This window comes from Lepidothrix coronata, unplaced genomic scaffold (assembly GCF_001604755.1).
Source record: "Lepidothrix coronata isolate B3197 unplaced genomic scaffold, Lepidothrix_coronata-1.0 Scaffold49, whole genome shotgun sequence".
In the NCBI taxonomy this organism is placed as follows: Eukaryota; Metazoa; Chordata; class Aves; order Passeriformes; family Pipridae; genus Lepidothrix; species Lepidothrix coronata.
Window position 1 is genome coordinate 560,238 of NW_016690229.1, and position 23,957 is coordinate 584,194.

Consider the following 23,957-nt stretch of genomic DNA (forward strand, 5'->3'; position numbering starts at 1 on the left):
ACTAGATAGGCAGCACAGCAGCTCCCTCACCACTGAGCATAGCTCAGGCTCCAGGTGTCTGAGATGCCAGAGCTCAGAAAGCTGGGGAAAAAAATCCAATCCTTGATTCTCTTGGCTCAGACTCCCCTCTAGTGGCTACTGAAAACGTGGATATTCACAGCTCCAACCCCAGCACCACAGACCAAACACATCCAAACCTGCCTTTTTTCATGCGACTACCTGAAAGAAGGAATTGCCCAAAAGTCTCCTGTAGTTCCCCATCCTCCTGCCTTCACATTCCCTGTCTGTGCAGGAGGAGCCAGAGCGTGTTAGGGGAAGAAAAGCACAAGAGGTGGCACGCTTTCATGTGTTCAGGCAACATTTACTACTTCCAGCATGTTCTGTTCCCAAAGTGATGTTTAAAACATATCACCCAGCCCCATCACAAAGGGCATCTGGTGAAGTGTTCACCTTGACAGGGCCCCCAGACTCCCTTTATTTACCATCTGTAGGACAGTGCCATGTCCTCCAGAGGGTCTAAGCATTCCTGCTATCAGGAACACTGGGTTAGGCAGACCTTAATGCCAGCATTTCTCAGCGTCTCCAGCGTGGGTCTGACATCGGCCTGCAGCTGATCCTCCACCCCGGTGAGACACAGCAGCTCCATCTCCATCTCCAGGCTCTCGATGACCGTGGCCACCTTCAGGGATCGGTCGTGCACGCTCAGCTTCGCCTGGATGTACCGGGCCTGAGGGCAGAGCAGGCACAGCCACAGTCGGCCTCTGCTTTTGTGGCAAACTGGGCTAACCAGCATGAGGGTCAACCACTGAACCTCCCTCTGATAACAGGCATTCAACCTGGTCTAGGGAGAGGTGTCCCTGCCCATGGCAGGGTGCTGGAATGAGATGGTCTTTAAGGTCCCTTCCAACCCAGGCCATTCTATGATGCAGAGATGCCACCTGTGAGGGCTGGTGAACACGAGGTGTGTGTTACAGCATAAGGTGGGAAATACTTCAGGGTGTTGTTACCATTTTGTCCCCGTGTTCCTTCAGGTGCACAGCATGGCCTTGAGCACACAAAGGCACAGCAGCTGCTGGAGTGGCACCTGCAGAAATCCTGGAAGCAACTCCCTCACACCACAGGTCTAACCAAGGTTCTGCAACTAACGCATCTACAAACGATGGCAACTGAGAATCCCAAGCATTTCCACTATCACATCTCTGCATTTAAATAAACAGTTCTCCTTTACATTCTCCTGCCTGGAGTAAGCAAGTCAAGTGCTGTGTATAGAGATCTAGCAAACCCATGCATGAAGCCTGTGTTTCCATGAAGCCTGAATGGGTTATATTCAGGCTGTCAGTAATTCCCCTGGATGTCAGAATACAAAAATGGAAATTAAAAGCCAACACATTTCCCAATACAAACACTACTTGTTTAACAAATTATTAACGATTGCAGAATTTATAACCACAAGAGATTAGAAGGCAGGATTCAGGAACTGCTTTGGAGGGTCCTGGCTGGGATCCAAGTTTTACACATATCACTTAAAAAGCAACTTTGATTAAAAGAACATCAAGACATTGACGAATGACAATTCTAGCAGAAGCAGGAGGGAGATGAGAGGCAGCATTATCAGGAGAGCTCTGTGAGAATCACTTCAGTGATTGTTTAAAAACACAGGGAAAAAAAAAAACCAAATAAAAACTTACTTCAAAGTCCTGATACTGCTCTTCTGTCAGAGACTTCTTGGCTACAACAAGAACCCTCAGGCCTTCCCGAGCCATGTTACCACACTGGAAAGAAGGATCACATTGTAAACCAGAAACTCCACCTCCAGTAAGATGATTTATGCACAGCAATGTGGAGATGCCAATGTAAGATAGCAGGTTAAGAAAATAACCATCCCATTTGAGCAACTCGAGTGAGTCTATAATGTCTGATAAAGTGCATGATAAACCCGAGAAAAAAAAGGAGATTTGCAATGGTTTGTAACCTATGCCAGTGATCAGAAAGAAAAATGTCCTCTCTGCTATACCAGGGTGGCAAAAACAATCCCATTGATTTAATTGTCTCTGTCTCTTAAGTAAAAGGACAAAAGCCTGTGATTTGCAGACTTCACATCTTTGGCCATCAACTCTTTTAAAATAAGACCAAGTTATTATTATTTCTGTGAACACCAGAAAATCAGCAATTGAAGCTACCATTAGGATGCCCCATCCCTGGAAGTGCTCAAGGCCAGGTTGGATGGGGCTTGGAGCAACCTGGTCTAATGGAAGGTGTCCCTGCCCATGGCAGGGGGTTGGAATGACATGGGCTTTAAGGTCTCTTCCAACCCAAACCATTCTGTGATTCTATGAACTTTGTGCTACCATTACTACTAACCCGACAAACATGTCCCAGTACCAAGATGCCAAATGTAGTTTTGAAATTAGACCTTTCAGTCTAAAATAGATCCAAACACAGAATCAAGTCCAAGATAAATTCAGTGAGTGTCGATGACTTTTTGAGCTAAACCCATTTTATTTACAGGACTTATTCTGCACTAAATATGCTGAACTTGCCACTTGACTTCCTTGTTATTACATATATATTTGGCTGAAGGTTAATCCAATGAATTGCCAAGATCAGTGACCTTCTGGCTTACAGATATTTTCGCAGGCTTTGTCAGGTGTTTTTCTGGAAGGAGAAAAACCCCCGCATGAGGAACCCCCCAAGCACAGGAGGGACAGCCCTGTACCTCCTCTTCCAGCCAGTCGTTGTACTGCACAATTCCAGCCATCACCACATCTGCCCCCTTCATATAGAAGGTGATCTCTCCTGTAGATTCATCCTGCAGATGAGAAACAGAACAGTCTAAGCTGGGCCAGTACTGGCACATTTGGAGGGGCCTCAGCAAGTTAATGATGAGTTCTCAGCACAACAGTCACAGAAATGTCTGTACTGGGTCAGGCTGGAGGTCCACCTGGCTCAGCATCTTGTCTAGGGGCTAAAAGGAGATGCTTATTCAATTCCAACTCAGTTACTTGCAGCAGGAATTAACGTTTAGACAAGGAGGATCAGGTTTTTAATCAGCCACACGGAATCTCCACACAGACACCTCTCAATCCTGACTGTGTGTGCCCTCAGAATAACCTCTAGCCCTCACCTTGAAAATGTATTTCATGCTCACCTGAAACAATAAAAACAGATGCATGAAGCTTAACAGAGCAAAAATCACTCTAATTTACCCCCTCTGTTACATTACATGGTATAAGCAAAATTAAAGCTTCTGCTTGCCACAGAAAGGTCAGGTTGGTGCCTGCCTTATCTGATACAAGCAATTTATAGGCTGCAAGCAATGCATATTTACATTACCACAAATTAAAAAATCCCTTCTAACCAGGCAGATACCTAAGGAGGCCACAGGCATTAGTATTACAAGCTAATGGAAACGCTGGCAATTTCCTCAAAGGAGACAAAACAATGAGTAAGGAACAAACTGCTCTGTAAACCAAGATAGCTACCAGGGATAGGAAGAAAACAAAGTGAACACGCAAAACCAAAAAGCCCAGAAAGGTCTGCAATAGACAGATGTGAATGAAGGGGGCAAAGTACTTCAGAAAAAAAAGAAATGAAAGGAAAGAATAGCAGACACTTCAATCTCTCACTAATAGATGGGTCAGTTTGTTCCATCATTACAGAAACTAGTGGTGGAGGTGTTCATACATGAATAGTTTGAGTCAGCAAATAAAAGCCTCATGTCCTGTGGCAAAATAGAGTTTATATCCACAGGGAAAAAATAAAAGCAGCACCCGATGTGGAAACTAAACCTGCAAAGAAAAGAAGTATCTTTGCTGGGCAAATTAAGAAGTAGCCAAGGATAACGAAACTTCTTTACTGACCATTTTTGCCAAGCTCACAGAGATAGTCACAAGGAAGATTCTTATAATTAATCCTAACCATGGTTTTCAAGGTCCTGAAACATCCAGCCTTCATATACCGACAGACACACATCCCACATCCCCAGAGGAAAAGGTGTCACTCTACCAAAACAAGTAGAATCTGCTTAAATAAAACACAACGCTTTTGGCAGTAGCCAAAGGCAAAGGTTTATCTATGAAATTATTTGATTAAAGAGTGTCTAACAACATCTCTGTAGGAAACTGAATAAAGACTCCACTTCCCGTGCTGCAGAACTGGCTTAGGATAGTTTAGATTTTTTGTCCAATATAAATACTGTATCAGCTATCTCCTTGCATTAGTCATTTCCTCTCCCTGAGTTCAGTAGGAGGTTAGTGCGTTCTCATATTATGGCAAGATCACACTATAAATCTACTCAGAGATTTGCCAGTTATATTGTTTTGGAGAAGCATCTTTTTCCACCGTGGTCTGACTCTGGCCACAGTTCAAAGGCTTCTTTCAATTCCAGATATGACAATAGCACTATCTTTGCTGTACAACAAAGATCATTCCACAGGGGTAAGGGGAAAAAATTGCAAAGAAAAAGAAGAATGGAAAATATTGTGGTCAAACAAAACAGGCCTTCTTCAAAGAGGAAGATAAGTCAGTGCACAGAATGGTGAAGAAGCTGCTTGAGTTAAACAGGACTTCTTAGAACTGAAATAATCAGGTACAGAAATGACAGTTGATCACAAGGAAACAAGTAGATATTGAAAAAATACCCCAAACCAGGCAACATCTGCTACTTGCTTTCAATATTAACTATTACTCTATTTACTAATTGTTATATGTTGAAGGGGATCTTTTCACAGGAGCCAGAGCAGACGGGATGCACAGGGGAGACGGGTGCCTGCCAGGGACTGCAGGAACAGCATTGCTGGGCAGGGCACAGGAATCACTTGCTGAAACTCCATCCCCAGGTTGTACAGGAAGCCTGGCAATGTGATCACAAGGGCTCTCAACAGTCAAAAAACCTGCAGCTTATAAGAATGGGCAATACCTGCATAGCTGAGCAGAAAACTTTACCATTTGGATTCTCCTCACTACAATGGTGAGTGCAGCTTCATTTCCCTTCCTGCCTCATCACTCTGTGTTTTTTCTTCTGGATACTTCAGCTACTTTCCCTCCACTTATTTTTGTTTTTTAAACAAGTAGCAGAGTTTTAGAAGATACACTGAAGAGGTAAACACTTTGAAAGTTGTGGATCAAAACCAAATGAGCACCTAAACATGCACACATATAAGTTTAAACAAAGTAAATTTTACTTGATAACTACTTATAAATTATTTTTTTTAAATGAAAGCGAAAACCCTGATTGAAAATCTTATTTTGGAATACACAGGAACATGGCAAAGTAATACCCAGGCAGCCAATATCTGCTATTCAACCCTAACTCTGCACAAGGTAGAGAGGGAACTGATTTTAGTGGCTTAGAACAGCTGAATAGCTACAAAATAAAGACACTCAATTAACAAGCACAACAGAGAGAGAACAATGCTTCTTTAAAAGTATTTACAGTCAGGATCTGGGCCTGATGTTGCCCCCACTGACCACAAGTGGAAGTTTTGCTGTTTTTGCCAGCAGAAATATCCCAAATACAGAAATACAAACTGGAGAATTTCTTCCTAATGGGGGAGAAGGTGGACAATAGCTAATTTAAAAGGAATAAGCTTCAAATCCAAAAGGAAAAAAAAAGAGGACTGTCTTCCACTTAGATGCCAAAATTTCAGGCAGAGGAAATTTTTACAACCTGTTTCCAGATACTCCAAATAAACACAGTGTAACCCAGTTTTACCGCAAAGTGAATAGGAGAGGGAAAAAATTAAAAAAAAAAAAATAAAATAAAAAAAAAACCCCACACTATTCTCCTCATCCTAAATAAGAAAGCTGCAGAGCCCACGGATTGATACCAAAAAATCCAGTCTTGCCCTGGATTATAGGTTTCATATTCATGTTTTAGATTCCTGGTACCAATTATCTGTCTGTACTCTCAGTAAAAAAAATAACAAGGATGTTTTAATTATCTCCAAAAGAAATATTCAGATTGCTTCAACTTGTTTGCTCCACAGGCAAACAGCAGTACCTTAACACAGTGGGGTTTATCTTACTAACATAGTGCTAGAGAGTCAATATTAAAAACTAGCAATGATAATGGTGACAACTCTTTTTAGACACACTTTGTCGTTGTTCTTTCTTTTTAAAGTATTTTTTTTCTCTGAGGCTCTGATCTTATACTAGATTTTATCTAAAGCCACAGTCATGTATGATTTCAGCTGGGCACGTATTCAGTGTGTGCAGTGCCTGCTGCTGATCGAGGTACTTGCACAGCTGCTCCCTTTCACCTTAACTCAGCTATTTCCAAGCCCTGCTGGTGACACTGTGTGCTCAGCCTGGCTGTGGGTTCTGTCCAAGAGCTCACACTGAAAATCATCTCCACAGCTCCCTGCAGCTCCAAGTGCTTCCTCCAGTGGTGCTGTACTTCCACAGGCTCTCAGAGGACTTTTCATGGCTGGCAGGGATCTGGGGAGCAGATTCACAAAACCACTAACAATATCTTAAAGTTGTTGTGGCATCAGTCGAGAATCCCCTCCCTCCTTCCCACCTGCTGCCTTCTCCATCATTCCTTGTTGTACCCCACAGTGCTCTGGAGATGCAGTGTAAGCTGGACCCGTGATCCTGCTTGGCTCCTGGCTGACCCTGAGGGGGGAAGGCACTTGTGACCAGGGTCCATTCACAGCCCCAGTCCATCCCACAACCCTCTCAGCTCTGCCAGCACGACAGTGGCACAGACATAGATGTTTGATGTGTTTCCCTTCATGTTTTGCCCAGTGACAGTGCGGAGCCTCCCTCACCAGAGATATTCCAGAACCATCTGAACACAATCCCATGCCATTTGCTCTGGGATAACCCTGTTTGAGCAGGGAGGTTGGACCAGATGCCCCCCTGTGGTCCCTTCCAGCCTGACCCATCCTGTGATTCTGTGACTGACAGGAGATCCCGCAGGACACGGAGCTCACCCGGACGATGATGCCCATGCGCTTGCTCTCGTAGGTGAAGGGGAAGATCTGGAGGATGGTGAAGTTCAGGATGTGGCCGCCCGGGGTCCTCAGCTGCACGGAGGACTGGTCTCTGCCCACCAGCGTCAAGCCCACGCTTTCGGTCCACTGTACCAGGGCCACCTGAGGGGAGGAGGACACGGTGAGGGCACCCAGAGCCCACCATGAGGGGAAGGGATAGTGGGGGGTGGTGCAGAGAATTCATTAGTCATTAATGGTGCTATCAAACAGATCTGTTGATAAATACAGGTGCTCCTCTATGCCTCTTCCTAGTGGTTTTCCATGATTTAGAAGCTTACTAACAGTATTTTCGTGGTTTGGGCAGCCCAGCTCCTGTCTGGTTCAGCTGCCAGGCTGTCCTAGACCCTCAGCAAGAGGTGATCACCCTTCGACTGCCATGTTCAATTGGACATGAGGAGGAATTCCTTCATGGAAAGGATGGTCAGGCATTGGAAGGGGCTGCCCAGGGAGGTGCTGGAGTGCCCATCCCTGGAGGTGTCCAAGGAATGACTGGACGTGGCACTCAGTGCTCTGGGCTGGGTGACAAGGTGGGGATCGGGCACAGGTTGGACTCCATGGTCTGGGAGGTCTTTTCCAACCTAAATGATTTTGGGATTCTGTTCCAAAAGAACAAGGGCAGGCACAGGGACCCTCTGCCAAGCCCTGTGGTACCCAAACCTCCTTGGGCACATTTGGTAAATCCCTTTACAAACACTTGCTTTTTGAAAGTGCTATGTCCCAGCTTGCTGTTTATGAACTCAGGAATTCAAACCAATGAATTCACCCTGGATTTAAAATATCAAAGCTAGAAACACTAATGTAGCCCATTAAAAATTCATATTCAAAAAGCAAGCAAACAAAATGAGCTCTGTTATTATCTATCTGTTCAGTAGTAACAGTTCATCAACACCTTTCAAGCTCTGTAGTGATCAGCAAGGCAGCTGAAGGCAGGCTCAGACACTTCTTAGCAGAGCCCTTCTCCCTAAACATTAAAAATACTGAAAACCAAAACCAAACAAACAGAAAAAAAAACCTAAATCAACCCCAGATTTTTCAAGGCACACACCAGAAGTCATTTAACTGAACTTAGGTGGGCATCATTTTGATTGCAGCTTCCAGTATTTAAGGACCTACAGCACTGAATTCTTTACTAGCTTTCACTAGACTGCAGCTGAGTCAGGACAGAAGACCAAAGCCTTTATTTTGCTTCCCTGACAATCCCCCCAGAATCCCCACCTCAGCTGACACATCCATCTAAGACTGAGCTTGCTGAGACTTAACTCTAGAAGCTGTCTGGGCAGTAACAGATGGGAGCAGCAGCTGACACGAGCCCATATATCACTGGCCTCCAGAAAGGATCAAGGGATACTTTCTCCAAACAGACATGAAATACTGGAAGTGTTTTACAGTGACATTTTCAAAGGCAGGAGAGCACTGGGGACATGGTTGCTGCTGACTTGAAGATTAATTATACCTTATGCCTTTCAGCTTCTGCCTTTAAGTGACCACAAATGCCTTGGAAAAAAATGAAATTTATTTTGGGAAATCACAAACGTGAGACACAAATAAAAGTGGAACCTGTAAATTCTTATATTGGGTCTAGATCTTGTTAAAAGAATTGACCCAGTTGGGTCTAATTGGAGAATCTTTTGTGAACTCAGATCCCTTTCATTCAAAATTAGGCATAAAAGAAAACTTAGAATAAACTTTTGGTTTCATAAAGTAGTCTTAAATTGTCAGATTAAAATAAAACTCAAAAAGTGGTTGAGTTGGCTTTGCCTTGAAAGACCTTTAAGTCAATTTGAATCAATATTTGGTTTAATATTAGCAAGTTTTTGCAGGCTTACTCAAAGATTACAAATCAAAGGCTCTTTCAAGCTTATCTTTGAAAAAGTCTCTTCAAGCCATCCTCAGTGCATTAAAGTGTGCAGTTAGATAATCCTCCTAACAGTCTCCCAGAGCAGAGATGGAGCTTGGGTTTCTAATACTTTGGTTAATAAATAATTATTGAGAATTGCTCACAACACAGTGTTATGTGATGTTCAGCCTCAGCAGCACTGGCTGTTGATTTGTCCATGTGGGTAAGCTGCAAATGCCTGGAGACACAAATCTCTGCTCCCAGTTCAGCACCTCCTTTTTACAGACACCTCCTCCCTCCTTCCCTGCCAGCATCTCATTTAAATCCTACATCAGGAAGCTTTAAACCTCCAGAAAGAAAAGTCTTGTACAGAGGACCAAATGCATGAGCAGTCAGACTTGCTACGTCATGCACAGGACACATTTCAAACTAATTGACTGCAGAGCACCAGGAACTGGGGATGGCCCTGAAACGGTACCTCAATGGGAGGGGAAGAAGAATAAAAGAAATCCCCTTTTTCCATGCTGCTCCTGAGCAGGTGTGGGTCCTGTCTCACCTCCAGGTGAACCACGGGGCCGGGGGTTGACTCCATGAACATGCCACTTCCCAGGCTCTACAGTACTTAATGAATAACTACTGAGAGAGACAGTGATGTCATTTTGAAGTGTTCCCATCAGATGTACTAAAAGCATTGACATTACTGTCTCCACTCAACAGGGAATACAATGGGCCTGGCCTTTAGGAAGTGCAGTGGCACCAGTGGAAAAAACAATGGCAACAGAAGCACCGACAGCTCTTCTGGCAGAGCCCAGGCACCTGGGACAGGGAGCATGTCCTGGCTCCATGTGAGACAGAGGAGGTTTATTCTGTGTTGTACAAACAGATAACTAGAGGTGCTCTCAAGCCACAGTGAAAAGATGAAAAACATCCAACATGCAAAAATACGGTAAGAGCTTAGACTGAGATTTTAAAAGAGGCTTGAAGGCCCTCAAACACCTCCACCAAACATGCTCACTGAGGAGGGAAATCAATAAAGTGACCACACACCAGGACTTTCCAGCTCCATCCAGGCCAAGCCCGATACTGATCTGAGCATTACAAAGCAGAGCAGCTCCAGCAGCTCAGCACACCATCCCCAAACTTTGCTCTTTCCGACAATTAAATTACCCAAGCCACCACTGAAGTGGATATCGACTAATAAATTTCATTCTAAAGAGACAAATTGATCCTTGCGTGCCATGAGCTGCTCTGCAGAGCCCCATTTAGGGCTGCCTGGGCAGGCAGACAGCAGGCAGAGACCAATTGATCCGTGCACCCTTTCATGTCCTGGCAGCTGTGGAGGGTTGTCAGGGTTAAAGACTGTTTGCCCAGGAATCTCAGGCACTCTTATCTCTGATCAGATTATATCTATTTCATTTCCCCTGTTAGTTACTGTATGGTCACAACTGACAACTGGCTCGCAGAGCCCCAAGGCTGTAACCGATATCTGAATAAAGATACTTCAAGACTTCTAAATGGCAGCGTGCACAGGAAACAAATTTAGGAAATCCTGCTTTCTGTTACAGGAAATGAATCCTGTGCCAACTGGTAGAAATTACCCTTGCTGTTAAAGTAAAGAGAATACAAGTTTTTGTACTCATTTCATAAACTGACCTTCCCTGCCATGGCAATATTTTATTGATATAAGATTTCAAAGGCTGGCTTTAACAGGAGTCCAAAGCCATTCCCCCACAGGGAATGTTATTTAACAGCATTGCTCCCTTCTGAAGGACTCCATTTGTGTTGATCCTGCGTTTTGTACCATCTAGTATGACACACAGAGCATGGCTAAACAATATTTGTATATCTAAGACCTACAGACAATATTTCCTCAGTGCAGCAAAGCATATCTGATTTCTGAACCCACTGTAATTCTCTACTTAAGATATCACAAGAAAGGAAAAAAGAATTTAAACAATAATCTTGGAAGGATTAGTTATCATGCTGTAGTAAAACAAACAAACAATATCCCCTGGGCATTTCAGACAAATTGCTGCATAAATATTTTAAAGACAGAACAGTGTAAGGAGAAAAAGGAAAAGAAAAATCACTGACTTCACTATATACCACAGTATATATGTAAACAAACAGAGAATCTGTGCAAAAAAAGCCAGTAAATGCTTTAGGGGGAAAAAAAAAAACCAACTTAAATGCAGATCACAAAAATTACCATCTGGAAATCATTCAGAACTCATTTCAATCCAAAGGCAGTTGCTTTCTGTAAGCTGCTTTTACAGGGGAGAGCAACACATTACAGAGGAGAAAAGCAGGTAAACAAACCTCTGCCGTAGACTGTGTGTGGGAGAGGATGAGAGGACACCCACACCCTGCTCAGGGAGGAGGAAATGCTGGTTGGCACTGTGGGCACATCCATGGAGGAGGGGGAAAGAGCAGAGATGCAGCTTTTGTACAGTGAAGAGAAAAACACACTGTATGAAACGAATTAATTACCTTGCTTTGGAAGAAAAACACTATAGGGAAGAGTTTGAATGCATATGAAACATGGAAACTAACTCTGTGTGCCAGTCTTTCAGTAATTCATACAATCCCAAAATCCTCACACAGCTGGGCTTCTAACAAATAAATGTATTTCCATGCAAACCATTTCTCCTCCTCTAACAATGAGGAGAGCCAGTTTCTCTTCTGATGTCAGAGGTGAAAAGCTTATTATCAGAGGCAAAGTTGGTTTATTTGGGGCAATAAATGGAAGAACCCTTCAAATGTAGTCAGAGGGGTGATATGTTCTCATAGTATCAGTGGGATTCTCAGGGGAAGTGTCAAACTTCAGTCTCTTTCCATAGCACAGAGCAAGTGTAGTTATACAAATTAACAGAAAACAAAGTGATTAATCTTGGTTGCACCAAAAGATATATCCAAGAAGTGTAACCAATAGCAAAACCGTATTTTATTCCTCCTATCTTTGTCACAGAAGGAAACAACACTATAATTAAATTTTCCAAATTTTGCAGACTTTTGTAAACACTTTAATTGAAGGTCCTGTATTGAACCTGATCTCTCAAGTGTCCAGTTAAAGTTCCCAGTGAGTGTTTGGAGAGCTGTAAAGTTTTTCCCCCTTGTACCACCCTGCATAGCTCTGGTTGTGCTGGGGGCTGGCAGAGACCTGGCAGGACACAGCTTTGCTCCAAAACAAACTTGTGCACTTCACTCTTGAGCACTGGGCCTGTCCATCTGCATGGGAAGGGATGTGTCCTGGGTCAGCAGTGCTGCCCAGCGTGATTTACAACTTTTCACTTGGTCTGGAAGTTCAAACACCTCACAGAGCAGGGACAAGCTGAACTCTGTGAGTATTCTAACCCCCTCCCACAAGTTTCCTCCCCAAACAAGATAAAACTGCCCATAATTCACCAAACACAGTCAAAGGGACTCATGGTGTTGAAGTGCAAAATATACCCTGGACAAAAGCTGCAGAAACAGGAGCAAAAATTCTGTGATGATGCAACAGATCCCAGTCACCATGTGGATCTGTAGCTTCAGGCAGAGAGACAGAACAGCTGAGAGGGCACTTATGGTGTATCCATGGGTTATCAGAGCAATAAACGCATTAAAATATTATCCCCTCCACTAAACTGGAGCACTGCCTCCAAATAACCGTGTTTTTTTCCCAGCAACAAGCACAGGGATACAAAAGTCTCACATTAATACTTTTATCCACCCCAGTGGGTACTGACCTCATCAGGACTGGAGGCCTGGTACACCCTGCAGGAGTCCTCGTAGTGTCTCTCAGCCTCTGCCTGGTCGGTGACCCCGTTGGACTCGTACACGGGGGTCACGTTGTGGCACAGGGCGATGGCCTTCACCGCCTCGTGCACGCGGCTGCTCATCGTCTTACGCACCTTCGTGGCCAAGGTGAGGCCCTTCACTGCAGGGGGGTCCTGGGATTGCTTATAAACAAAGAAAGGAGAATTACTGTGAGGAAAAAAACAAATTAAATGAAGTCTTTACTTCAGTGAAGACCATATATGAGGCAGCTGTGCACAATGTCCCCAGAAATGAGGCACACTCGACACAGAACTTAACTCAGGCCATCACTGGAACACCCCAGGCCAATCCAGCTCCTTTATCATTGCTACTGGTACAGTAAAATGCCCCCAAAGTTTTACCTAAGTTTTTGGAATAGTACACCAGGAAAACAAACCTTCTGTTGCAGAGCCACCAGACACCAAATGGTGATTGAGCAAAGGCAGAAGACTCAGTGAAACCACTTTTTGTTCCACAAAAGACTGGTGTGGCTTGGAAAATTTAGACTCACTTGGGTTTCACGTGCAAGAGAATACAATTGGTGAAAACAGAAAACAGATGACTTGTATGGAGCTAGAAAATCTTAATTACATTCATTTAATTTTTAATACTATTTTTAGTATCAGAATGGGAGTCTTCAGATAATTGCACAATTACTAAATTATCCTGGTTGAAGAAGGGACACACAGTGATCCAGTTTCCTGCTCTGTTAACCTTTAGTGTCAAGAGGACAAAAGTTTCACTTCCAGGTCAAAGGCCACAACGTGGTAAAAATAAGAGCAAAGAATAAGAACTACAGTTCAAAATGAATCATTGCCAGCAAATGCTCCTCATTATAAGGAATCTCACTTGGTAATTATACAAGTTTTACGAGACATATTCTTTACCAGGGTAATTCCATGTGTTATTTTCCACACTAGTGATTAGGATACGAGATCTTCAAATTTAATATTGCTGCTCATCAGCACTGCTGCCAAAATCAAACAGCAAACCCTCAGCTGAAGTGCATTCAGTCACTAGTCACACACTGGAATAATCAGTCACCCAAATGTTCTTGACAAATATTGAATACTTTGGCAAATAATTAACTAGTAGTCGAGTTTTCTCTAGAGACTGAGTACAGCATTGAGGACAAACAGAATTGAGTTTGGGGGTTTCTGCTGGATTTCTTTTTTTTTTTTTAGTGCAGTTCAGTCATTTAAGGGTCTCAACACCTAGAGAAGAACGAGATGCTAAGAACAAGAAGAGAAAGAGAGAGAGATGCCTAGATATCTAAATAAATGTCTGTTATTTTACACTCAGACCCCAGTAACAAGCACATAAACCCTCTTACACTTGCGTGTGCTGGGGCATTTAAACACTGAGGACATGGAAGTACCTACTGATGCAGCAAGCAATCGTGATGTTATTTATACACTGAGCATCCAGTGACCTTCAGACTTTTCTAAAAAGTAACAGTCATTAACAGATCTCTGCCATTATAATTCATCATTAGCCCAGTGACCTGGTAAACTTTTGTGAATGAAGAGTTAATTGATGCAGTTCAGTTCTACCTGGGTGTATATGCTGAATATGTGGCTCTGCACTTCATCCATGGAGTCCAGCCCGTACGCCACCGTCCCCAGGTGGAGTCGCTTGAAGACCATCTCGTTCTGTGTCAGAGTTCCTGCAACAAAAGCAGCACCAGACATGGAGTGGGAACCAACACACCTCTTTTCCAGCACTCCTTCTTGTCCTTGTGCCTCAAATTCAAGATAAACTGGGCCAGAAGCTGAACCAGTCACTGCACCAGACTCTCAGCACAGGCCGGGGCTGGCAAAAAAGACAATTATTTGCCTATTTGTCAACCTGAAGGCTGATTCTCCTGGGAAGTAGTGGTGCATAAATAAGAAAGAGATTCACCCCACAGTCAGTGCCAGCAGGAGCTGCAAGCATAATTCTGATCCCATTGGAACAAAAAAACCCTGGAAACAACTTCAATGGGACCAGGATTTTATGTCAGACCAAGCTTTTCATTACAGCTTCCAGAATCAAGCCCAACTTCAAAAGTGTAAAGACAGCAGCAAACAGGCTAATGATATGTTTCTGCCTACCTATCCAAGCTATCTTTATCTGGCTTTGAAAACTAGCTCTAAAAAGTTGATTTTAATTTTATTTTTACCCTCAGCTTTTGTTTTAATAGCATGCTTTAAGTGTTCTTTGAAGTAGCGTAACATTCCTGTCCTATCTTACCTATAGTGCCTTCAGAACAAAAAAAAAAAAAGCAGAACTTTTTTTCAAAAACTGATTAAATCATAACGTCAAAGTGACAGGAAATGCATATTTCTTCTAGTCCAAAAAAAACTTACATTATACTCTCTGCCTGGCCAAAAATGTAACAAAATCCCAACAACAACATTCCATGACTTTCTACAGATACCTGTTTTGTCTGTAAGCAAATAGGATATCCTGCCCAATTGCTCAGGAATAGTGCTGGATCGAACCACAGTGCCGGGGATTTTGGAATCTCTGCGGATCACCCAGCTGTAGACAATTTTCCCCATGTCCAGGTTCACACGTAAACTGTGCAGGAGGGAGGGGGAAAAGAATAAAAAAAAAAAAGATATCACCAGTTAAACTTCAGAAAAAATCCTTGTGAACTGCCACAGTGCAATGAAAGGACACACAGTCCACCCTGACTTTGAGCTGCTAAAGAGGGTGTTTCTGGAGGAGTATATTCAAAGCGAGTGGTGGGGTGGCAAAGGTAATTACACTGTAATTCAAAGACAGATGATAAAATTACAATGAGAAGAACAGATATGATTTGAGGGGAAGACGGACACAGAGTAAGGACAGTGTGATTGATCCACAGAGAGCAGATTAAAAATGGAACTGAAATGAATCCCAGTCCTGCACCCAATGTAATTTACTAATCCACTTCCTAATCCAGTACAATTCAATATTAAAGTTTCATTCCCCTCTAAAAGACAATTGTGTTCCATTACACTACAGGCTGTATAAATAACCCTCCTTTTCTGTTTTTTTTGCTCTGTTCTTATCAAAGTAACCAGGTAGTCCAAACACAGAGAAGGGCCCTTAAATGACTAATCCACAGCCCGAGTCAGTGAATGGGTTAATAAGTTTGAACAAAGTCAGCAGAAACAACAAAGCAATTCTTATGTTTGAACAGTAACTTGATTTCTATTTCTAGATTTGCTTAGCTGTAAAATGAGGGGTAGATAAGAGTTTACGTGCTTGTTCATGGTAGAAGCATGGAGGGGGACACAAAGCAAGCAGTATTTTGCTGGGAAGCACTAACAATTGCTGCCTTACCTAATGGGAATGATGTTTGAGAACAGGAGGAGAAATCTTATGATCTGAAGATACCAACGGCCTGCAAAGTGCTGGAGGGCCACCATGACCAGGGAGACCACCACGAGAGCCCCAAACAGGATCTTGGTAAGACAGTTCACTTCCAAATCAAAAAGACCAATCTAAAAAAATGAGAGAGAGACATTTCAAGCACACAAATGAAGATGTGAGCTCAATGTAATATTCACAAAGGAAATGAACCACCATATCCAGAGAGACATTCCCCACTAGTTGGCTTCTCTTTTAAAACACTACAAACACATTTAAATTTATAAGCAATACTCTTGCCAGCTTATTAAATAAGATTTCCATCCTTTAGAAGCCAAGCAGCGCATGAAGAGGTGTGAGAGGACACTCTATAAACATCCCTGAACTGTGTCTTAGCTTTGCTATAATAGAATAATGCAGAAAAATGAGCTTTTCTATTCTGACTGAGACTGTCTCATTATAAACATATAAAAGAATGGTTTAGCCAACCTTAAAAAAGTGAGAAGACACATGTATAATAGGATCAAAAAAATAAGGTGAAATAGGTTCTGTTATGGCAACTATCTTGAATCACAGGCTGGGAAACATCAATTATTCCCAGGAGGTTGTCCCTATAGTGTGTACATATAGCATTTGGAAGGATCTTCCTTAAAAAAAATGATCAATTTCTGACCCTTTTATTTATTATAAGACTGTTTCTTCACCATACCTTACTTCTTGGGTTTGAAGTATTCATCACACTGCGCAGCTCCCTTCCAGTGTAGAGGACAACTCCCACCACAGTACCTAAACAAACAAATGTTTTCTCTATAAAAACACTTGCTGGATGTCAGGTGGAAAGGATTTTTAGCAGGTTAATTTCAGTAGCAACCAGAAATTTAAAAAGCTGGTATCAATATGACACTTAGGAAAACACGGACTGGAACAGAAAACACCCTCCAAGTCAGTAAGACTTCAATCACACTGCATCAACTCATGTACATGGAAAGAGCAGTCAGCTTTGCTCTCTCTCAGCCTTCCCTGACCCCCTTTTGCTGTCAGTTGTCTCTCCATACTATAAATAAAAGTTGGTGGGGATGGAAGACCTCTTGGATTTCCTCCCACCACTTGGAATCCCACTTTGGTGTTGCCTTACACCAGGTCCTTCACTGTGTGTCAAAATTCAATCAGTGCTCTGGGCTAAGGTTATTTATTGGTAAAAGTTGATACAATCAGAGTAAACCCAATGAATTACAACAGCTTTCAAAGACAGAATTATCTTATTTTAAAATCTAAATTTACTTTAAGTTGTCTAATTACTGCTCCTACCATAAAGTGAATCATACCAACTCCTACCTTACTGTAACAGATGGAGCTGCTGGAAGGCCATCAGTGTATTTTAATGCTCTGTCCTACAGTTGCTAAAGAGCTGAGAGCAACAAAGTTCTCTGTTTTCTTCTTGCAGAAACATAATACAGTTTAGTACCATAAATTACTGGGTTTCTCCAGGTTTTCTCCTTAAGACTTTGCAAAAATTCATAAAGAAAAAGCTGTGTACCATCAAGAGTTTAAAAGCTGCTATTGTCAAGGTCTAATCTTTTTTTACCATAAAATTTTACTCCATAAAAAATGGAGAAAAGCAACTCTAAAATACACCACTACTGCAAACACATTTCTACTTCATACTCTACTATTCCCCTGCTCTCATTAATAATCAAAGTTTTAATAGGCTGTGAGTGAATTATTTTTAAATAAGACCGATTCAAAAGAGGTGGTTTCTAAAAATATGCTGAGAAACATTCCTTTAAAAAAATACCTCCAAAAACAACAACAAATCCCTGGAGCCAGATGGCAGGTGGTGGTAAGATCATCAGAATTCAAATCAGCAGATGGCACAGCTACTCCAAATCCACCTCAAACAGTCAGAGTCAGACCCATCCCTACTACAGCAGATGGAGAAGCCACATAGCTCTGCTCAGTCTTTCAAGCAAGGGCTGCCCCAGTGAGATGGCACCACAACTCGGCAGCTTTCACTCATAGAAGAAGAAAAATAATACCCACGTTTTTTTTCCTAACAGAAATAACCTACAACGTGCTATTTATTATTGCCATAGGAGAAACAAAACTGAGTATTATGTTGATAAGTGAGTCAAAACGAGAGGAAACACCTGCCAGGACTAGAAAAAGTTTGAAGGCACACTGATACGGGTAAAAAGGGTTTCTGGTTGGTTTATGGCCACTTAAAACAGACTCAGCTGCATAAACCCTTTGAAATGATATTTGCAAATTCACTGTCAAGTCTCTCCATTTGACAACTTCAATTCCAAAACTGGACCTCAGGATTCCACTCTCCTTCAGCTACAGCCCCACAAGCTTCACAAACACACCGGACAGGAGAGGAACAAGGCTTTTACTTTGACAAGCCTCTACAAGAGGGCATTGATTAATCTCAGGCCTTGGGAGCTTATCGTGGATATAAGTCAAAATCTGCCAAAGACTTTATTTTTTTCCTTTTTAAAAGTATATAGGACGAACTCAATGGAAGCACTTACCTGGAAATCTTTCATCTTAGCTTCTGTTACCAGAATCTATTTGACACCATTTCTGTTACAGATTAGGATGTCAATGTGGAGAGCAATTAAGTGCTATTCTGGCCCTACATGCTAAAGAAGTGCCCCAAAGGCCACTCCAATTCTTTCTCATCTAGGAATGTCCAAGAGGCAATTAGATGTCAGCTCAGGTCCCCAGAGGTGTTAGGACAAGTGGGAAACCTCATTCCAACTGCTAATTTCTCCAACTGACAGAGATTATTATTCCATTACAAAAATACCTTTAAAAATTGTTAACATATTGCCTTCAAAACAATTTTACACGTGTCTCCATCTTACCTGATGCAATCACTGTGCTGGCCCACAGGGTGTTTTCTATGCTCAAACTTTCATTTACTGGAGGGTCACTGTCCTCCTGCAATGGGATGAAAAGAAACAAAATTGTCAGTAATGTAAAAGAGCAGAGTCACACAGAGGTGTTTGCAGAGGGATGTTGGGAGAGTTGGTAGAGGGATTCTTGACAGGACAGAGGACTTTCATAAACCCTGGTAAATCTCTGGGTTAAAAACATGACCACTTTATTTCAGTGGGGATCTGTTAAGACACTTCTGCCTGGTAGAGGTCTCTGGGAATCAAAAATGAGCAAGGGATTTGTCGGCAGTTCTCCAGAGAAATGTATCCTCCCTGGGCTTATGTGGCATTTCTCCTGCTGCTGTAAGACCTCACTGAGAATCTGTTTGGGCAACAACTTTTAAAAGGCTCTACCTGTCTCCTATTTGTCACAAACCCATTTGCCCTCTGAAAGCTCCCCCAAGGGTATTGGATGAATCTCTCAAAATTGTCATTGTCCCCCTGAGAGGAGAAAAAAAAAAACAACAAATCGACCTTTTGCCCCAATAATGCACCTTCCCAACAAGTCAGAAGAGATATGTTTTTAGTGGTGACATTTCTCAGTGGCTCAGTGCTGTTGCTCCCTGATATAACTGAGTTCACATACACTGCATTCAATTGAAGGCAAAAACCCAACCGACTCATATTTAAGACTGTAATTCCTGACCCAGCTAAGATCCCCTTTTTTTTCCCCACAATTAAAGGATTTTAATCCTACAGAGTCCATGGTGGTCCAGATTTTCTTCTGAACAGCCACAATGAATATCTAAGTACCAATCTTGTCCAAGTGTTCATGTCTCATACCTTCAGGTGAAGTCCTTAAAACCAAAGAGCCTCTGGCATTGTCTCCAAGTCAAAGTTTCGATTTTTATTTCATGGATTTTACGAAGAAAGAAAAGAAAAAATAGAAAGAAATGGCAAGACAACTCCACTATTTCTCCTGAAAAACCCTGGCACTCTGGTAGCATTCAGCAGTTTGCACAGCAAACACTACAGGTTTGATTTCAAGGATATGTCAGTGAGACTCACCCTTGTGAAGGTCCCCACAAAGTTGTGGATGTCAATATTGGGCTCCTCTGCATACACATAGGATCGGATTTGCAGCAGGTCCTACAAAACAGACACGTTTTGGCAGACAGACAACCACATTTTAATAATGTACAAGTGTGTCTACCAGAATACTTGAGCAAGAGTTACTTATCAAGTTAAGGCAATCACTAAATCTTGTTACTTACTGCAGCCCAAGTGTCTGAGAGAACATACAGTTGGTGTACCAGCTCCTCTGAGGAGTATTTCTTGGAAGGATACCCGAAAGACTCCTGGGACTTACTCAGATCTCTGTGCCCCAGAAAAGAAATTTCAGCCTGAATAATCAAGGCAGCCTAAGACACTTCTTACCTCATAGCAATGAAGGTTTGGTCTTCTGAGACAACCAAGGCACACCCTGTCACTCAATATTTAGTGTCACTAGGACAGTTCTGGGGTGGCAAGAAGATAAAGCCAATTCTGCACAGGGTTTTCACTGCTGACTCCTACACAGGTGTGAACTGTTCACTCCACGGAAAGAAAGCCTTGCTTCAAAGGCTTTGTACAGAATAAACTTCTTGCACTTTTTACAGATAGAACATCAATAAAGCAGGTGCTCTGATTTCCCCTGCCTTTTACTTGTTTTCATAAAAAACAAGCAAACAAAAAACCCCCACCAACAAACAGCACATAAACTGCTTTAACTAGAGATTCTGGGAAATAATCATGTTTGGTGGAGGTTTTATGCTTATTTTAGATCATACAGCAGAGCTTCCATGGTGACACCTCCCCTTTCATAAGGGTGGGCAATGAAAACTGAGCGGCCTCTGAAGCCATTTCAGAGGGCAACAAGACCTGTCCTGCACTGAGCGGCAACAATGGTCTCTGGAAAGGAAAAAGAAAACAGGAACATCCTACCATGAGCCACCTGAAGCTGCTGACCCCAGAGCCTTCCTGCAGAGTTTGTGGTGAGAGCCCTGTGGCTCAGGGGCACCCAGCCTCCCCTTACCTGACACTTCACCTGGAGCTCAGGACGAGCTGCTTTGCACTTGTACTTTTGGTTGCCGAAGCTAATCTGTCACACGCCCCGAGCAGAATGATGCCCTTGGGTGCCCGTGGACTGAGGCACCCGAAGGCTTTTCAGGTAAAACATGCCCAGGTTTACCAAGGAGAGGTTTGCAGCAGGAGCTTACAGAAGCAGTCGGCAGCCTCTGGGTGCAGGTGACAGGCAGGCGCAGCTTCCAGTCTGTCTCCCCATCCAGCTGGTCGGTGCGCAGGAAGCAGGACCCTGTGGGTTTTCAACAGCAGTCAGTGCTCCTTCCAGCTCTGTCTTAGCTACATCTCTAGATAACTCATGAACTGGCTCCATATCTAAGATATTCATGTCCTTCTTTCTTTGGAAACAGTATCTGATTCCAAGTAACATTTGTTAATAATGTAAGGATGATGTTCCTGCATCACACATTCATTGCCTTCCACTAGTCCAGAATACAGTGAGACACTGTATTTTTAAGACATTTAAAATGCTCTCATTAGTCTTTATACTTTCTAATCCTTCTGATCAAACATTTCCTTATCCCACACTTAACAAAACAAACCTGAACAGCAACTAAAATGATTTACATCTAAAATGAAAACTCTTATGCAACCAGATACATCTACCCCGGATTCAACTCCCCATGCTCTTTGATTAGCAAACAAAAACCAGAGTATAAACATGCCCAGAAATGGTGGTCCATAAAACTGCTTGAATTGTCTGTCTCTCTAAAATTTTACTATTATCTATCTCTTTCACATTTCCAAAAGATAATTTTCTCTAAACAACCAGTGAAAGGTTAATGGCTATTTTGACAATTGGTTCCAGATGTTTACCATTCTTCTCCGACGTCCTCAGGAAGATCATGTCAGCAGGGACCCGCTGGTTCTGGGAGGAGAAGAAAGGCCATTATTGTGCACCCAGCCCCGCGCGCGTGTGCAGCTCCTTGCACGGCCCCACCGTGACCAGCAAAGGGGAGATGGGGGAGAAACGGGATTCCTTTGTCAAGCTGAAGCTTGGGATTCATTTTGCTTTGAATCCTAAACTCGCTTCCCTTCAGAATTCCAAGTGCAGAATAATAACTGGTGCCAGCTCCTACTGCCCAGACCCCAAGGGCTTGGTTTACAAAAGGGCTGGTGAGTAATTCTAGAAGTATGAAGAAATCTTAAACTAATGCTGGTTTCCTTTCAAGAAGTCCCATGCTAGAAGAAAGGTTGTATCTGGAATCTAGAGCCACCAATTTTCTCTTTTTGTACTGAATATTTTCATACTAATGGTTTTAAAGGTCATAGCTGCTTGCACAGAGAGTGTGTGGGAAAAACATAAAATCAGTGGATAAAAAAGCCCACATATGAACTTGTATAAAGGTGGAATTATACCACTATCTACAAATGGATCACTGTGCCTGCCAATACTGTATTTACACCCAAAGCAACATTTGAATGTTGGGGTTTTAACAGCTTTTTAACCTGTATCCAACAGTCAGAGAAAGGACAGGGAGGCCCTTTTATCTTGCTGTAGTATAAGTCGAAAAATTAGGTTATAGGTGCAGGTCTACAGATTTGCAAAGATGGTGGTGTTATTGGTGGGGCAGGGGAACCCTGAAAAGTGATGAAATATGAAAAGATATATATAAAAGGCAAACCTTTTCAACAATGATGAGGTCACCGACTTGAATATTAGAGCTCTTCACCTTCACAGTCCCTGCAAAGGAAAGATATCAGTGTGTTAGAGCAGCAGCAGGACAGGGTTTCTGGGTGCTCTGTGATGCTCCTTCCCTCCCTTCCTTCCACTGCACTGTTTTGGGGCAAAAGGGTAATGTTTCCATCACAAGAATTGGCCAGAGCTGCCCTCTAAACACTTCCCAAGCACACTGAGTAAAGTGGGGGGATCTCAATCTGCCAAAAGGGCTGAAAGCCTCTAGTCTACCAGCTCCAGACTTCAGCCTCGGATGCAGAAAGCCCCGGTGACAAGTCTGAAACAACTCCTTCAACTCTATTTTTTGTACTGTTTAACTCACGAATTCAAAAATATTTTCAGTGTCAGGCAGAGAACAGAGCAAGAACAGGAAAATTACAGTAGGGAATCATCAATTCCTTTTTCTGAGGTGGCTGAAAATTTAAAGCTCCACTCTCAAGCCAAGACCTGGAAGCTGTAAGTACAATGGGTCCATCTAAAAACCAGGCTCATTTCCTCCCCTGCTGCAGCTCCAGTCTCTGGCTCTGCACTACCACCTCCCTTCTGCCTCTCCATGGATCAGCCAGAACGAGCCCTGCAGAGAACAGGTCCCACAGAAAACACGTAAATATTTATTTCTGTGCAGCTGTCAAACATTTCCCGGTTGCTTTAAAACAGGGGATTAATTTAACAATTGGCTAGTAATTTCAAATCATTAGCCAGCTCTAGATTTGGCTTCTCAGACTAAGTAGTGATTTATAATCAGTTAATTTGAACCCTGCCTCTATGTGTCTGTCTGTTATATTTCAACAAAAGCCTCTTTAATCTGCTGTGATTTGAGTGGGAGTGGGGGAGGCACGTGGAGCTCACCCCAGCACGGACAACACTCCTACTGTACCTCAAAATTCATGGGCTAAATGGCCAGATAGCAGCTCAGGGGGGAACAGGGAAGGGGGAAGGGAGAAGGGGGAATAGAAATTAGCACAAAGCACAAAGGTCAGTGGGATTTTACTACTGGCAGTCCCTTCATTAGCATCCTTCTCAGGATATGCTTCAGTGTTTCTGCTCCAAATTAACAATGAAAGCCTTTCTGGGCTCCGGGCAGCCTGCTGCTCTGGTGACACACTGTGTGCTTAACAACATGCTTCAGCACTGCTGCTAATAAACGCAGACTTCCTTACATGCTGTAATTATTCCTACAAATTATAAGCAGTCATGGCCCATTTCACAAATATCTCATAGGTCTTTCGTGGATTCTGGGGTTTGCCTCGTGAGATTTTTTTTTTTTTTTTAAATTTAAAAAAAAAAAAACAAAAAAAAAAAAAAAAAAA

At 42.7% G+C, this 23,957-nt stretch overlaps 1 protein-coding gene across 1 annotated transcript in view; it reads right to left on the reverse strand.

Annotated features, from left to right (window-relative positions):
• ATP9A (ATPase phospholipid transporting 9A (putative)) overlaps positions 1 to 23,957 on the reverse strand; it is a 53,183-nt gene that overhangs the window by 13,469 nt on the left and 15,757 nt on the right. Inside the window, exons 5-18 of the mRNA XM_017815325.1 lie at positions 22,595 to 22,653; positions 21,786 to 21,837; positions 21,107 to 21,201; positions 19,917 to 19,997; positions 18,837 to 18,912; positions 16,679 to 16,755; positions 15,943 to 16,103; positions 15,050 to 15,192; positions 14,184 to 14,296; positions 12,561 to 12,773; positions 6,936 to 7,097; positions 2,717 to 2,809; positions 1,689 to 1,772; positions 557 to 727 (exon numbers count right to left, since the gene is read on the reverse strand). Of these exons, the coding sequence (XP_017670814.1) occupies positions 557 to 727; positions 1,689 to 1,772; positions 2,717 to 2,809; positions 6,936 to 7,097; positions 12,561 to 12,773; positions 14,184 to 14,296; positions 15,050 to 15,192; positions 15,943 to 16,103; positions 16,679 to 16,755; positions 18,837 to 18,912; positions 19,917 to 19,997; positions 21,107 to 21,201; positions 21,786 to 21,837; positions 22,595 to 22,653 (1,580 nt within the window). The remainder of the gene's footprint in view (positions 1 to 556; positions 728 to 1,688; positions 1,773 to 2,716; positions 2,810 to 6,935; positions 7,098 to 12,560; positions 12,774 to 14,183; positions 14,297 to 15,049; positions 15,193 to 15,942; positions 16,104 to 16,678; positions 16,756 to 18,836; positions 18,913 to 19,916; positions 19,998 to 21,106; positions 21,202 to 21,785; positions 21,838 to 22,594; positions 22,654 to 23,957) is intronic.